Raw genomic sequence first — 15,413 nt, 5'->3', positions numbered from 1 at the left:
CTGGGCCTCTGTTTCTTCATCTGTATGTCTGTATACTGGATGGGCTGGGCTGGACGGCCACTCAGGTCTCCCAGTCCCCGACCAGCAGAGTTCCCCAAACATTTGCACAAAATGCAGAGACACAGGCCAGTGGCCCAGGCGTGGAATCTGGCTACGGCCCCGTCTCCTGCTGCACATGAGGGCTGGGGGCCTCCCAGGCTGGGTGCATCCCATCACATAGGCCCTAGGAGACTGGGGTGAGGCCCAGTTCTGAGTCAGCTCTGCCACCTTCCAGCTGAGTAGTGAAGTGGCCAGAGTCCTGCTTCCCTCATCTGTCAAATGGGCTAGTGACCCCCCGACTGGCAGGGTCATTGTGAGATCGTGGGAGACGATGTTCTAGGAAGTGCTCTGCTAACCGCTGAGGTCTGTATGCACAGGAAAGAATGCCTGGACCGATGCCATGATGGAGCTGCAGGTTACCACACTGGCACAAACAAGGGAAAGGAGGTGGACACACGGGCATCTGGGGCCCAGGCCACTATGCCAGGGGCCTGGAGTCTTAGGTCCTGCTCACCTCAACTCCTCACCCACCGTGCCCGGGAGATACAGAATGGCCCTGGAGAGCCTCTGGCCTGTCTCCATGGAGGGAGTGGGTGGGAAGAGCAGGGAGGACCTGCTCTGGGGGTGACTGACAGGCCTGGGGATAGGATGCAGGATGGGAGCCCACCCTCTCAGTGGGGCCCACACTAGTGCCTGGGCCGGTACCCTTGGGCTAAAGCAGTGGTTCTCAACTAGGGGTGAGTTTAATTCCTCCTCCCCAGGATTTTTGGCAACGTTGAAGGACATTTTTGGTTGTCATAACTGGGAAGTAGGAAATCGCTCCTGTCTAATGGATAGAGGCCAGGGATACTGCTAAACATCCTATACTGACAGTACTTCCCTCTCCCCACAAAGAATCGTCCCGCTCAAAATGTCAACAGGGCTCAAGGAGGCAGGCAGGGTTTCTGCCTGGAGCCGCCTGCTGCCCTGCGTTAGGCAAGTGGGGGCAGAGTGCGCGTCCTCCAACCCCACCCTCGGCCTCTGCCCTCGGGCCTACCGTGTCAAGGTGGGTGCGCTGGTGCTTGGCGCGGTCGCTGGAGTTGCTGAAGGCCTTCTGACAGCCCGGGTGCTGGCACAGGTATGGCTTCTCGCCCGTGTGGCTCCGCAGGTGGATCTTGAGGTTCTCCAGCCTCGAGAAGGCCTTGCTGCAGCCCTCAAACTGCAGGAAAGGCTGGTGAGGGGTGCTCTGCAGCCCCCGGAAGGCCCACCGCCCAGCCTGGAAGTGGGCCCCAGCATCCTCTCCCCCCCAACCCCCTGACCCTGCCCGAGGCCTCCAGCTGCCCCAGTTCAGCTTCCCATGAAGTGCTCAGGACCCAAACTCTATCTGGGAAGCCCTGGTAGGTCCAGAAAAAAATACACCCCTGACTTACAAGTGGCCACTAGGGCTTGAGAAAAAAGTGGTCTTTCCAGCTCTGGATCTCGACAGGTTTGCCCTCCATCGGCATCTGGAAGTGATGTGCGGCTCTAATGGCAGCACTGCCCTGAATGGACAGGATGTAGGTATACATCTATTGCAGACAGCCCTGCATTTGGAACCCAAGGCCTGGCTATGAGTCGGGCTCTGTCCCAGTGAGGCTTTGGGCACTGCCCTTGACCTCCCCGTGCCTTATTTCCTTGCCTACAAACTTAAGACTGTGTGGCCACCACTCAGGGCTGATATGAAGGTCCCAAGGGGTAGGACGCTGACTGTCAAAGGGCTTTGCCCGCCTGGAACACAGCATCAATGCTGCTCGCTGTCAGAACAATGACCACATTTGTAACCGCAGCGTCTCTGATTTATCATTTGGCTGTTTAACATCCATCAAGTATGCACTAGGCCCCATGCCAGGCAGTGGGCATTCAGTAGGTACAGCACAGACATGTGATGCCCCTGGTCAGGGTGGAGATGAGCAGAGAGCAACAAATACAGTGCTGATCCCAGCAGCCTCGGCCCAGCTCCCATCTCTTTCCCCAGAATCCTCTAACTTCCAACTCCTCCCTCCCTACTCTCTACACAGCTACCCCAGGAGCCTCTGGTGTAGGAAAGGGACCCTGTTGCTTCCGCCTGAAGTCCTGCGGGCCTGGCATTCAAACACTCAGCCCGCCACACGTTCCAGCCCCTCTTGACTCCCCACCAGAGGCTTGAAACAGCAGGGGTCCTCCAGGCAATCTCAAGCCTTTGTACTAGAAATGCACTCAGCAAAGAATGTCCTATCTCGTAACAGTGCATCCAACCCCCTTCAGCCTTCAAAATCCTTCAAACACTGCCCGCCGAGCACGCCCTAGTCCTGGTGTGACTGGCCGCCATTCCCGCGGCGCTCGCTGTGGGCAGGAGGAGGAGCTACACCGGCTCCATCCATCCAGCTGTGGCGCTGGCTGTTTAACCACATGACAACCGGGAAGTGTGCGGCCTCAGTGTCCCCACGTCAGAGACAGAGGCTTCCAGGGGCGATCACAGTGTTGGGACAAGATGCAGGCCACATCTGGGGCCAAAGCCCAGGTGGCTACTCTGTGCCTGCTGCCTTCCCACGGCAGTGGGGCAGGGGGAGGTGACCCTTGAGGAAGAAGAGATCAGAGGAGGCTGGGTTTCCTCTCATGAGCCATTGGTTCCAGCCCTCAGGGCAGGGCAGACGTCAGAACAAGGACCCAGAGACAACGGTCTGGGGCGGGCTCTCCTGGAGCCTCTCCCTTGAAGACCCGGCCACAACTGTGGGCCATGCTCTGCTGGGGCTGGTCCAAGGCAAGCTGTCCGCAGCTGGGTTTTAGAAGCTGTTCCGCTTCCTATTTCCAGATGTTATGCCTCTTCCGTGCATCAAAACCAGAAGGAAATCCTGTCTGGGGAATAAACAGGCCACAAGCCACGCCCCCCCTTGCTCTCCTGCAAGGCCGGTGCCAGGTTCACCCACAGTGAGGTGGGGCAGCGGCTGAAGAGCAGGCTGCCTCTTGGCTCCCAACCGGTCCCTTCGTTCCTCTCTGGCCCGAGCCGGGAGGGTGGACATCTGAGGCGGAGGGGCAATAACCCCTCAGGTGCCGCGTGCCATTCCTGACTTTGGAGGGTCCATCCGACTCTGGAGATCCGTATATCATCTCCCCACCCGGTCTGTGCGCCTACCTGGCCAGCCGTCCGTCTCAGCACCGTTGCCCCCACCCCCATGCCTTTGTTCGGGCTGTGCCCCTCCTGGGACACCTTCCCTTCCAATTCGCTGACAATTCAATTCAGACACTTTTCACGATCTGCAGCTTGGTGTTCGCGGTCTTCCAGCGCGGCTGGACGCCTCTCCCATCTGCATACACCCCACACGTTATGCTGTAGCCACACGGGAGTGATCAGACCCCGAACGTGTCGGGAACTTGAATGCCCCCAGGCCTGCTGGAGCTGTTCCCTTGGAATGGAACGCCTTTCCTTCCTTCACTCACTTGGCAGACATCTACTCATGGTGCCCAAGCACTACCTCCTTGGAGAAGCCTCTCCCAACCTCCTGCTCCTCCTTGGTCACACCCTGAGGTTTTCACTGCACATCCTTTGCCCTTTCTCCATGCCTCCAGGCTAAGGGTTTGGGAGTTCCTTGCGGGCAGAGCGAGCAGCTCACTTATGGGGCAAAGGGTGAGTTAGAAATGTGATCCAATGGTGGTTAAGAATAGGGGTTCTGGGGACTTCCCTGGTGGCACAGTGGTTAAGAATCCGCCTGCCAATGCAGTGGACACGGGTTCAATCCCTGGTCTGGGAAGATCCCACATGCCATGGAGCAACTAAGCCCATGCACCACAACTACTGAGCCTGTGTGCCACAACTACTGAAGCCTGCGCGCCTAGAGCCTACGCTTCGCAACGAGAAGCCACCGCGATGAGAAGCCCGCGCACCGCAATGAAGAGTAGCCCCCGCTCGCCAAAACTAAAGAAAAGCCCGTGCGCAGCAACAAAGATCCAACACAGCCAAAAATAAATAAATTAATAATTTATATAAAAAATAAAGAATAGGGGTTCTGGAGCCTAGGGGTGCACACGCCTCCCTCGTGTTCATCAAGGCACCCCACACCTGCGCATGTGCGCTGTGCCCATGCCATGCCTGTGTATATCGGCCCAGCTCGTCCTGCCCACCCCTACCCCACTGGAACTTAACAGAGCTGAGTCCCAGGCTGGGGTACAACAAGCAGCTGGCCAGAGCACCATGATGGGGGACCCAACCCTCAAGGTAGAACCAGAGGTAGCAGCAGGTGGGGTAGCAACTGCCCCATCAGGACAGGTCTGGGACGAGGATGTTACAGGTACACCTGGCAGAGCAACGCCCGCAGCAGAGCCAGCATCCCAGGCATGCCAGGGCCTTGAGGGGAGATGGGCTCTGCCTGCAGCTGCTTGCCAAGGTCCCCGAGATCCTCCCCCTTCAACAACCCCGGAGATGGGCTAACAGAGGCAGAGAGAAGAGGACGGGAATGCTCGTGGGTTCAGCACCTGTGCGCTCACTCTGCTAGGCCTGGTCATGTCTCTAGCATGACCGAGTATCCTCTCCACAGCCCTCGGGGCAAGTATCTCTCCCACTGTCAGGAGCTGAGGCTCGGGGGAATCAGCACAACAGTTACAGACACGGACCCTGGTGTGGGACGACCAGGGCTTGTGTCTTGGCTGCTCCACTTGTCAGTGATCCGAAGTGAGTCCCTTCAATTCTCTGAGCCTGTTTCCGCATCGTAAAACTGGGTGAGTTCTACCAAACCTCAGAGGGTGGCTGCACAGTAAGTGCTTCCCTTGGTACCAGGTGCTTGCTCAATACTGTCATTGTAGCTACTATTTAGGATCACAGAGCAGATAAGTAGTGGAGTGGCATTCTGCCTGGGGTGGCAGCTCCTGGGCCTGCTGGCCCTCTGCGGAGTTGGAAGGGTGTGTGTGTATGCGTGTGTGTGTGATGTCCCGCTGGGCATGGCGGGCTCTCAAGTCCCCCCAAAGTCCTGTTTCTACTTCTCACTCCTTAACCCCTCACCTCACTCCCCATCTTCCTCCTCCAGCCTGACATCCAGACTAACCTTCTCAACACACCCTGGGCTCAGGCCTATCAAAGGGGTGTCAGCCTGCTCCTGGGGCCTGGAGCAAGCTGGGGACTGGGGAACAGTCTGGAGGGGCAGGTGCCCCAGCACCTCCTCTGATGGGGAGTTATCTCAGTGCTGTCCTGGCTCCACCTCCAAGGAACAGGTGCCCTGGACAGGTCTGCTCCCCCACCAAGCCCCTCATCTGTACCCTGGGGAGCCAGGACCTGGCAGGGCTCACACAGTGGTGGAAGGGCCTGGTCTGGAATCCTAGAGCTGGGGCACCTGAGTTTCTCATGAGTCCTTCTCTGCTGCCTTACAGCGGTAGCTTCACCAGACAGCCCCCAAGACCCCTCGAGCTCTAATGCTTTATGAGTCCATTTTTAAATTGTAAATCTAACCAGGTCACCCCTGCTCAGGACCCTCCAGGGCTCGTTGTGCCTTCTGACATCCGGTCAACCCCCTTAGCCTGGCATTCAATGCCCTCCACGGTCTGGTGTGTCAGAGGCTGGGGTGAAGTGTTCAAACTTGGAAAGCAGATGGCTCTGTAATCTTGGCAAGTCAGTGCCCTCGCTGTGGCTCAGTTTCTTTCTCTGTAAACTGAAGATGCGAGGAAGCAGCTCACAGAGTTGTGGCAGTGGGGCAATGAGCATATCTGCATGTCACGCAGGACGTCAATGTTGTCACTATTATCGTGGTGGTGGTGGTGTCTTGCCCTGAGGGAGGACACCCCTGTGGGGCAGGTTTTACTGACCCCAGAAGTAAAGAACAGGAGGCCCTGGTTGATGTGTTTGCCATTGATTGGTGTGGCCCTAAAACTCTTTCTACGCCAAGTCCGTGGAGTACCCTTTGGCTTGAAGGGGCCCCATGCACTGACTGTGTGGGGTCTGGGGGGACAGCAGGGAGAGGTGCCCCACCACTGCTGTGTCATGGGGTACAGATGCTGCCAGAATGGAAACATGGGTCTTATTGGAACAGAAATGGAGTCAACGGGCACATCCGGGCTTTGGGTCTCCGTTTGCTTGAGGCGGGTGGAGGATGGGCCTTAAGGCAATGCTACGGTGACCCAAGGGTGTAATGATGCTTCCGCAGGGTCTGCACCCCACCGGGTACATGCTAGGGTGGGGCCTTCCTGACATTCCTCCCCCAACACTCCAGTCTCCTGAGGTTCTAGGGCAGATTTTGCCCTGTTGTCCATGTCCAGGTGTATAACCTGCAGAGCACACCCCCTGGAACACCCCTGCTCCCACTGCAAGGGGGCAAGGAGGTGTAATTGCCCCCACTGTGCCAGAGGGCACCAAGCCTGGGCTCGGCTGCAGGCAGAACTGCCGTCTCTTCTAGAAAGAAGTGACCTCCCACTTCTCCTTCTAGATCTCCTTCTCTTCCTCCCCTTCATTCTGGCTCAGCAGATGCTTAGCTGTTTCCAGAATATACACCACCCCTCCAAGTCTGCCTATGATCTCCACTCTGTTTGTCCACAGAAACTGCCCTGTGCAACCATTCACATGGCCCAGCCAACAGTGTAACACAGGGCTATTCACTTGGGGAACTCTGGTGCCACTTCTGCTGGTTGGACTCCCTGGCCACTGACCTCCCACCTTCCACCTGGATGCTTGAGCCAGAAACCTGTTCTCTCCTCCCTGGCCCCTGCATCCAACCATCTGCTAAGCCAGGGAAATGCCACCTCTTAAACATCTTTCACATCCGCCCACTACTCTGGTCCACACCCCAGCACTGCTCACCCAGGTGACTGTACCAGCCATCCTGCCTCCACTCTCCCTTCCCAATTCATTCCCACATGATATCCAGTATCTAGAACAAAGACGGAAGCCTATAGGTGTGTCTGAGCCCCCTTTCCCTGCCACCCCAGCTCACACCCTGCATGGCTCCCCAGTGCTTGGGCAAGTACAAAACCTCACCCCAGCATTCTGGCTGGTGCGACCTGGCCCTGGTAACAGCTTGGTGATGTCTGCCCCCTCCACCCCCATGCCCCCCACCACTGTGTTTCAGCATCAAATTGGCCTGGGTTCAAATCCACTCTTCCAAACTCGATGACCTGGGCAAGTTCATTTCACTTGTCAGAGCTCAGGTGCCTTATCTGTAAATGGGGGCATCCACTTGGGCACACCTGGGCACATGGTGGGTGGGTGCTCTCTGTGAACCACAGGGTATATGCAGCGTCCTGTGGCCAGAGCCCTGATGCCAACTGTGTGCACCCAGAGGATTACCCAGGCACCTCTTATTCGGGATGAATTTGCAACACACCAGTTCACATAACCAAACACAACAGATCTATCTGGCCAGAAGCAAAGGCTCACATGCCATGGGCAACAGAGACGGCCGCTACTGTGGGTAAGGCATACCCGGAGAGGGGAGAAGGAAGAGAAGAGCTATCTGACAGTCTAGAAAAATTAAGAGTGAGTGCTGGGTTTTTCTTATTTACTTAGAAGGCATAAACATTAAAATACGTACTAAGATGAAACTGGGGTGAATTCAGAATGACCTTAGTGACTGGGTGACACCCTCTCAGTCACCTATCAGGAGCCGGGAGCCATGTGTGTTTTGTGTGGTACTTCATTTAATTGTGACAACATGCTCTTCTGGTGAGGCTCCTTTCAGCGCCACGCTGCAGATGAGGAAACTGAGGCTCAGAAAAGTGACATCACTGGCCCTAAGTGATGTCACACAGCCAGTAAGTGGCAGAGCTGGGGCTGGATCTCAGGTCTGGCTGATGTGCAAGTCTGTATATGTGTGTCCGTAAGTGCTCTGGCTACCGCCTCAGGGACCCCTACAGAAAGCACCCAAAACAGGCTGGTACTCGGGAACTATGACCATGATTTCCAACTGGGCTCACATCCTGGGTTCCTTTCCCAGGCAAAATAAGGCCCAGCCCTGGATGCAGAGCTGATGCTGGGCAAAGGGGACACCCTCCTTCCTCCCGGGGCCTCCGAGAGGAGATGCCACCACACAAAAAGGAAAGCCGCGGCAACACAGCAGAGAACAGCGAGCCCGGCTGAGGCACTGAGTCTTGAAAGGCCCAGTTCCCACATGTGGGGCGTGTTACTAAAGAAGATTCAAATAACGGGGGAAAATACCCCTGGAACCATGAAGCCCTAGACCATCTGGAGTTTTATAGTAACAGGCAGGGGAAAATCAGAACCTAATTGAAAAAAGTCCACTGCAATCCATTACCGCTGCATGCAGCTCACAGAACCAAGGGCAGGAGATGAAAGCCTGAGAGGAGCCGTCCCGGGAGCTGGGGAGGGGGCACTCTTTTCCCTTCCAGACCAAGCCCAAGGACCCTTCAAACTCTGGCTAGGGGGAAGGAGAGGGCACTGGGTCTGGCATCATAATCTGCAGGGCTGGGCTCACCCCACTCAGCGAGCTGCCGTCTCTGAGCCTTTCTCGCACCTGTGAAAGGGCAGAGCGAGTTCATTCAGGGCAGCCCCAGCACGGAGCCAGCTGGTGCCGGGCACGCCTGTTCTCTCCCTCTGGGCCTTGGGGGATGATCAAGGGCCCTGTGTCACATGTGAGGTGTGGGACATTGTGCCACAGGCCGAAGGCCACGAGGTCTCGCAGACAGAAGTTTGTGCCGGGGACTCACCACCGACCGCCATGAGCTTGGGCAGGTCATGTCCCACCTCTGCCCTCATTTTTCTCCTCTCTAAAATGGGCCACCACAAACGGCTGCTAGAAGTAAATAAAAGGACATGCCCAGCACGGGACCTGGCACACAGCGGTCCCTGAGGAATGTCAAGTTTCCTCCCTGTGGCTGACATGGGCCAAGGAGGAGGGAGGCCCTTTTCTCATGCTCTGGCTAAGGATCTGGACACAAAGGGCAAGGAGGAGGTTTGGGGGAACGGGGCACACGGGTGGGGGCAGGAGAGGAAATGCCTCCAGTTTTGGCCTTTGCCAATGACTTGCTTCTAAACAAACACATTTCTGGTTTAAGGGTAAAATATATTGGGTTTCAACAGTCTGGCAGGCCATTCAGGGATCAACTTTTCATTTTCGTACAAACTTTTAACCTACTTTACAACAGTGATTTGGATGGGAGAGCTGCACGGTGCCAGAACCTTCTCCAAGATGTCAAATAATTCTGTTTGGCCAGCTTGAAAGGCCAGCCAGCCGGGAGCTGCGGTCCACGCCTCACGCTGCTCCCCGGGAGAGGGATGCTGCTCTGCAGTTACTGTCCTCTGAACCTCATGGGTTTTCCACGAGGCTCTTCTCAGGGCCTTGTGCTGCGAGGGTCCTCAGAGGTAGGTGGAGGCAATAAGGGGAGGGACAAAAGTGGAGAGTCCTGGGAGGTGAGGCTGGATGGCACTGGCCTGGACTGTGCCTTGTGAAGGCTGCGAGGGTCTGGTCCAGCCTTGGGTACCTAGTGCCGTCTGAGTGAATGAATGGACGGGCAGATGGGGGCAGGAGGGAGACCATGACTGTAACGGCAGCTATCACATTTACTAGGTGGGGGACTGGGCCAAACTCTCCCTAAACACGTCTCCTTAGTCCCATTAACTAGCACGACAGGTCCCCTTGTTACAGAGGTGGAAACTGAGGCCCAGGGAGTTTATGTGAGAGAGACCCGGAGCTCATGAGGGATGGAGCCTGGGTTTGCCTCCAGTGCCCTTCTGTGCCTGGGCCCACTCTTGTCCTAGGCAGCCAGGACCGAGGGGCGCCATGAGATCCAAGGCGAGCATCTCTCAGCTCTCTAGGCCTTCATGACCACCTAGAGAAGCTGGAGGCACACAAAAGGCAGAGAGAGACTGGGCTAGAGGGCCACAGGCCTCCTTTCCAGAGCCGGTCAGACTGGGCCTGCCCTTGGGAGGAGATTTCTCAAGCTAGCAAGGTGCGGGCTGGAGATTCCCTATCCCTTCCTCACCAGGACTGCGCTGGAGGCTCTGGGCTGGGCCCTTTTCCAGCAGAAAGTCCCTCTCAGGGCAAGAAACAGGTTCCTGTTCCCAGCCAGAGAGAGCCAAGAGGGCTAGGCCACCTTTCCAGGGTATGCAGAGCTCCCCAGAGTAGGAGGTGCACGGGGAGGTTGAGTCTGCTCACCCAGTAGACAGGTGGGATCCAGGGGGCTCCCCGTGCTGACACATGGCTTGAGGTGTGGAGAGAGGCTCGGCTAGGGGCCAGGGCTCAGAGGCTGCACAGAATGGCTGACACACGCACACACACATAGCAAGCCACCAGCCGCAGACCCAGAAATGCAGACACGCACACACTGACACCTCTTCTGCCAACCAAGCCACACATCAAAGACACAGAACCCCAGGACACCAACACACAGTGCGTGCGCACACACGCACACACACACATATCATGAGTCATGCCACACACACACACACACACACACACACACACACACACACACTCATACATATACCCAAGGACACCCAAGCCCAGACCCCACCACAGGCACAAACATACAAACTCCGCAGACTCTAGATGCACTGACACACAGCCCCACGTACAGCACAGCAGAAACTGGCTCACATATCAGAACACAGATGGCCTCATGGTGCTCTGTGTGTGCACAGGGAGAGACACCCAGAGACAAAGTCCAGCAAAGGCTTCCTCCAAGAGGCCAGTGGATAAAGACAAGTCCTCACACCAACATCTCCACACCCAACACAGCCAGACCCACGGACAGTCACGCTCCCACACGCCTCTCCATGGCTCCAGGCTGCCCAGGAGAGGAGGCTGCAGGTGGGAAGAGCCAGCTGAGCCCACTCTACCTCCTGATTTTCCCACGGCAGCTGGACAGGCTTGGCTTTGGGGAGGGAACACGTGGCCATAGAGAACTCCAAGACAGGGCCGCAGGCCACCCTTTGGTCCCACTGACCTCTAGCCCAGTGCCCACTCCCCCTTCCTAAGCTCCAGCCGCAGGCCTTTGACCATGCAGTGTCCTCCGCCTGTCCGGTCCTCCCTGCCCTTCTGGTCTTGGCTCAAGCCTCAGCCCTCCCCTCCTCCTGTGCCAGGCCTTCCCTAATCACCCCTGTTCCCACCCTGCCCTGAGCGCCCGGACACCACCCTGATGCACTGAGGCCAGGACGGCCTGTCTCTCACTGCTCGTCCTCTCTGCGGATGCCGCATACCCCCTGGGCCTTGACAGATGCTGCCCGGCCTCTAGAGCTCACCCCCAAGAGGGGAAGCAGGCACAGGTGGGAAAGCGACATGGCAGCCCATTCCATCTCCACAGCCAACTGAGAAGCAGAAGCACCTGGCCCATTTGCTGAGGAGACACCTGTCCAGGTGTGTCAACATCTGATCCTAAGAGCTGGGGGTAAGGCAGGTGAGCGCTGCTCCAGGAGGAGGAGGGGAGGGACTGTAATGAATGAAAGGGTTCTCTCCAGCCTCAACCCTCCCCCAAATAAGCCTGCGCCCACAGCCTGGGTCTCAGGTCCAATTCCTCCTCTTCCTGGCCCCTGTGAACCTCAGTGTGCTCCCTGCAAAGGGGATGACACTCCTGGCCTCAGGGGCCTATTATGGACAGCAGGGTGTGGCCTTGGTACTGGGCACAGGGCAGGTGTTCAGTCCTCTTTTCGGCTCCTCTCCCGAATTCCAAGAAGAAACAACAGAGGATGGGTCCATGGTGTGAAAAACATTAGGGTCTGAAGACCTGATTCCAGCCCTGGCTCTGTCACAGGTTACTGTGTGAACTTAAACCAGTCACCTGCTTTCCTTGAGCTGAATTACCCACCGCCTGCCGAGTGCACAGGTGGCGGCTGCATGAATTGAGCCCTGTACAACGCGCAGCACCCTGGGGCTGCCTGGGGAGAAAGGAGATCCAAGACATCCCACCCATCACCTGAAATAAAACCTCATGTCGGGTCAGTGCGAATCATGACAAATGTACACGTGCAAAATTCCCTTCTGAGGTCATGGGTGGGAGCAACCTGCCCCATGTGCACCTGGGGCTCAGTTCCCACCAGGAATGTCCCGTGAGGCTCTGGGCCCCTTGGGAGGGGGGAGGGGCACGGCTGGGCCAGACTGCTGGTGTGTGTAGCTCTGGGGTAGCAGGGGCCTGTGGAGGTCGTAGTGAGGGTGTGGGGAGCCACAGAGGGCTGTGCTCAGTCTGGGGGAGCCCTACTGGAGAGGACATGAGTGACCCATTCCCAGGTGCTCAGGAACAGAGCCGGGTGACTGCATGTTCACCAGGGCTGCCTGGAGGGTGCAAGATGGTTCGTAAGTCACCTTCGGGGATATCCAATGGCTCTAAATTGGGTTGGATCCGACACCTGCGGCCCAGTGGGATAAACAGGCCAAGCTGACCTGCCTCAGCATTGCCACCACTCTCCCACCTGCCACAGATCCTCTGGGAGGCCCTGTGATGGCAACTTAGGGCCACACGCTGAAGAGGGTCACGTGGCTCCACAATGCTCGCTGCTGCCACGGACTGAACCCAGTGCCTGGACTCACTAATAATGGTGGATGGAAGGAACGATGACAGCCCAGCTTTCAATCGAGCTAATGAAGGAAGGTCAATTGCCATTAGGAACCAAGTACACAAACAACAACAACAAAACAAATGAAATCCAACCTACGGAAGGACGAGAAGACAGGAAGAGACAGGGCAGAACTTTCCAGTGACCAAGTGCCTCAGTCTGCAGGACACCTCTCTTCCCTGGTCTAACCAGTATCACAGCAACCCCGCCAGAGGCAGGACTGAGGCTCACAGGCTCACTCTGGGGCTTCTCGAGCCACTGCTCATGCCTCCCAACTGGCCCACTGTGCAAGAGACAACCAGCTGTGAGCTGTGCACTTGGCTGGTTCAGCCACAGAGGACTCCCCTGGGCCAGGTGTCCTGGGAACGTCCCTTTCCCTGCTAGGCCTCAGTTCTCATCTGTCAAATGGGTATGTAGTAATAGTGTTGTGCCTCCACCCAAGTGCTTCTGGAGGAGATAAGTTGGCAGAAAGCAGAGCAGACAGGAGTGAACTCCTGGCTTTTGGGTTTCAAAATCTCAGGTCTCGGGGCCAAATGGAAAGAACTCTGGAGACAGAGATGAGTCACACACAGTAAATATTTCAAATGATTTTCTGCCCCAAGCCATCTGAGAGTGCCCAGCACAGGCCTGGCACACAGTGGGCTTGTGTGAGAATATCTGTTAATGAATGAAAGAAGAAAGCAACAAACATACGAACCTTGAGGGAAGTGTGGAGCAGGGCAGGGAGCCCCCCAAATTAGTGGAGCCCAGGAGAAGCCTAGGCGGGAGGAAGATCAAAGATTCCTGTGTTCCCACCCCTGGAAAATGCCTGGCTGGGAAGGGGACGCTGGAGGGAAAGCAAGACACAGGGAGACGGCAGGACTCCCTCAAAGTGGGGAGGCTCAGAGCTCTGCCCTTTCACCCTAGGGCCAGGCTCTGGTGTGCTGATAGCACCCCCAGTTAGGCTTGTGGGACCTGAAGCAGGGCTCCTCCCAGGCGGGCAGGACTCTGGATCTCTCAGGAGGTCCCACACCCGGATGTTGAGTCCAAGCTGGCCCCAGGGCAGCCTTCAGATGGATGGGAGACCGCTGGGCTCTGGGCAAAGACGAGGTGGGGTGCAGGACGGCTCAGAAGATGCCAGCGTGAGAAATGACTCTGAGGACCCCTCGGTTCAGTGCAAGCCCCTCCCACCCACAGAACTGGCGCAGGGCTTTGTGAACTGCCTGAGATTTGCTCCTCAGCTCCGGAGACTCAGAACAGGATGGGAGTTCAAGGAAGACTTTCAAGTTACACTCTCTCACACTCGAGTCTGTGGACTTCAGGTTCAGATCTGACATGAATAAAATAGAGACCATTGTCTGCCCTGTTACGAGGATGTGGAAAAGGCAGAAGGGAGGAAAACTGCTCCTGAGGTGTGCACCTCTGAGTCGGCCTGTGCAGCCCCCTTTCTGTGCACCACCGTCTGTGCTCTTCGGGGCACCCTGGACAGAAGGTGCTCTATCACCCTCTTTCCCAGAGAGCCTGTGCTCAGGGCGCCCAGGGGCTAAGAGCAGCAGCCGGACTGAACCCAAGGCTGTCTGATGCCAAAGCCCTGTCCCTGTTCTCACATCTCATTCAACAAAAAGCAGACGGGTCTGAAGATTTAGGAAACATTAGGCCACGGGCAAGAAATGACTAGAAACAAAGAAGTAAATGTTTCACGTCACCAGAAAATAACAATACTAGCGATAATAGCCACCACCCTGTTTTTCAGATCCCCTGAGAGTGTTTATTTCCCTTAACACACAAATGCTCCAGATGTTCAGTCCAACACAGGTTGGAAAGCGCTGGAAAGGGTCTGGGGGAGGCATCCCACCCCTCACCTGAGCCTGGTGCCTCAGGGGTCTGAAAGGGAAGCATGCCTTCTGCTGGGCCAGGCAAGCTGTCCGACTCTCGTGGGAACCTTCCGTTCCTCGAGCAAGGGAGAATCACCCTGTGGTCACCACACAAAAGAACGACCAAGTAAACTGAAAAAAATTACAACCATATGATAAAGCAGGAAGGGGTCCTTAAGGAGGAACACACTGCGAGGCACTTCTCTGAGAACCGAGAGGGTGGCAGGAGGGGCGTCCTGGGGAGCAGGGCCCCGCCCAGATGGCTGGCTGCACAGCCTGACTCAGGGGGACACCTGGAACTCATTAGCATTATGTCAGGAATAATGTAAAATTAAAACATTTAGCTTTGGATTCTAAAATTAAGGAGGACAAAAAGAGAAGGATGCCATTGTGCTGAGCCACTCAGCTATGACTTGGGCACCAATAATTTACAGAAAAAAAAAATCACTGCCTTACACTGGGGCCCAGCTGGGGCGCCCTGCTAGCGGGGGCTGAGGACAGAGAGAGGAGTCTCCAGCTCCGTCCTGGGGGAATCAAGTTGGGAGCCTGAGTGGGGCCCAGGTGAGGTCTTCCAACCACTCACTCCCTCTGGCAGTGCCAGTTATATGCCAATCCTGCCACTCTCCTCACTGTCTCCACCCTGGTCACTGCCCCCAAATCCACCATCTGTCCTGCAGCCAGAGACTCCTAAATGGCAACCTGCCCCCAACATTGCTCAGACCCTTCGATGGCTGCCTACTGCATTCAGGATAAAACCCCAGGCCCTCAGCCTGGCATTTCCAGCTTCCCACCATCTGCATCTGCAGGCCTTCCAGCCGTGCTTGGCTCCCCAAGCTCCCTCCTCCCTCTCTAGTCTCCACTTAGACTGACTACTTGGGCTCTTGGAACTTTACACCTCTGTGCTCTTGCCTACGCTGTTCCCTCAGCCTGGAATTCCCTCAGACACCAGGGCTCAGTGCCAATGGTGGCTCCTCTGCAGAGGCTCTGGGCTCTGGGGGCAGGTCCTGGGCCAGACTCCTCTCTGGGTCCTCCTAGGCTCAGGG

At 56.6% G+C, this 15,413-nt stretch overlaps 1 protein-coding gene and 1 long non-coding RNA gene across 4 annotated transcripts in view; one reads left to right on the top strand and one right to left on the bottom strand.

Annotated features, from left to right (window-relative positions):
• The window catches only part of GLIS1 (GLIS family zinc finger 1), a 226,268-nt gene that overhangs the window by 21,733 nt on the left and 189,122 nt on the right, over nucleotides 1-15,413 (bottom strand). For both annotated transcript variants that reach the window (XM_073789552.1, XM_033866349.2), the window contains one exon: nucleotides 1,076-1,237. In XM_073789552.1, the coding sequence (XP_073645653.1) occupies nucleotides 1,076-1,237 (162 nt within the window). The remainder of the gene's footprint in view (nucleotides 1-1,075; nucleotides 1,238-15,413) is intronic.
• LOC141276023 (uncharacterized) lies at nucleotides 7,786-11,846 on the top strand. 2 transcript variants are annotated; one of them, XR_012324814.1, is made up of 4 exons: nucleotides 7,786-7,829; nucleotides 9,115-9,331; nucleotides 11,272-11,364; nucleotides 11,719-11,846. It is a non-coding gene; the product is annotated as an uncharacterized lncRNA (long non-coding RNA). The 2 variants fall into 2 exon arrangements; XR_012324813.1 differs by lacking the exons at nucleotides 7,786-7,829; nucleotides 9,115-9,331 and adding an exon at nucleotides 10,736-10,778 and having other exon boundaries at nucleotides 11,185-11,364.

The sequence above is a fragment of the Tursiops truncatus genome, chromosome 1 (genome assembly GCF_011762595.2).
Source record: "Tursiops truncatus isolate mTurTru1 chromosome 1, mTurTru1.mat.Y, whole genome shotgun sequence".
Lineage (NCBI taxonomy): Eukaryota > Metazoa > Chordata > Mammalia > Artiodactyla > Delphinidae > Tursiops > Tursiops truncatus.
This window is presented reverse-complemented; position numbering and strand designations above follow the sequence as displayed.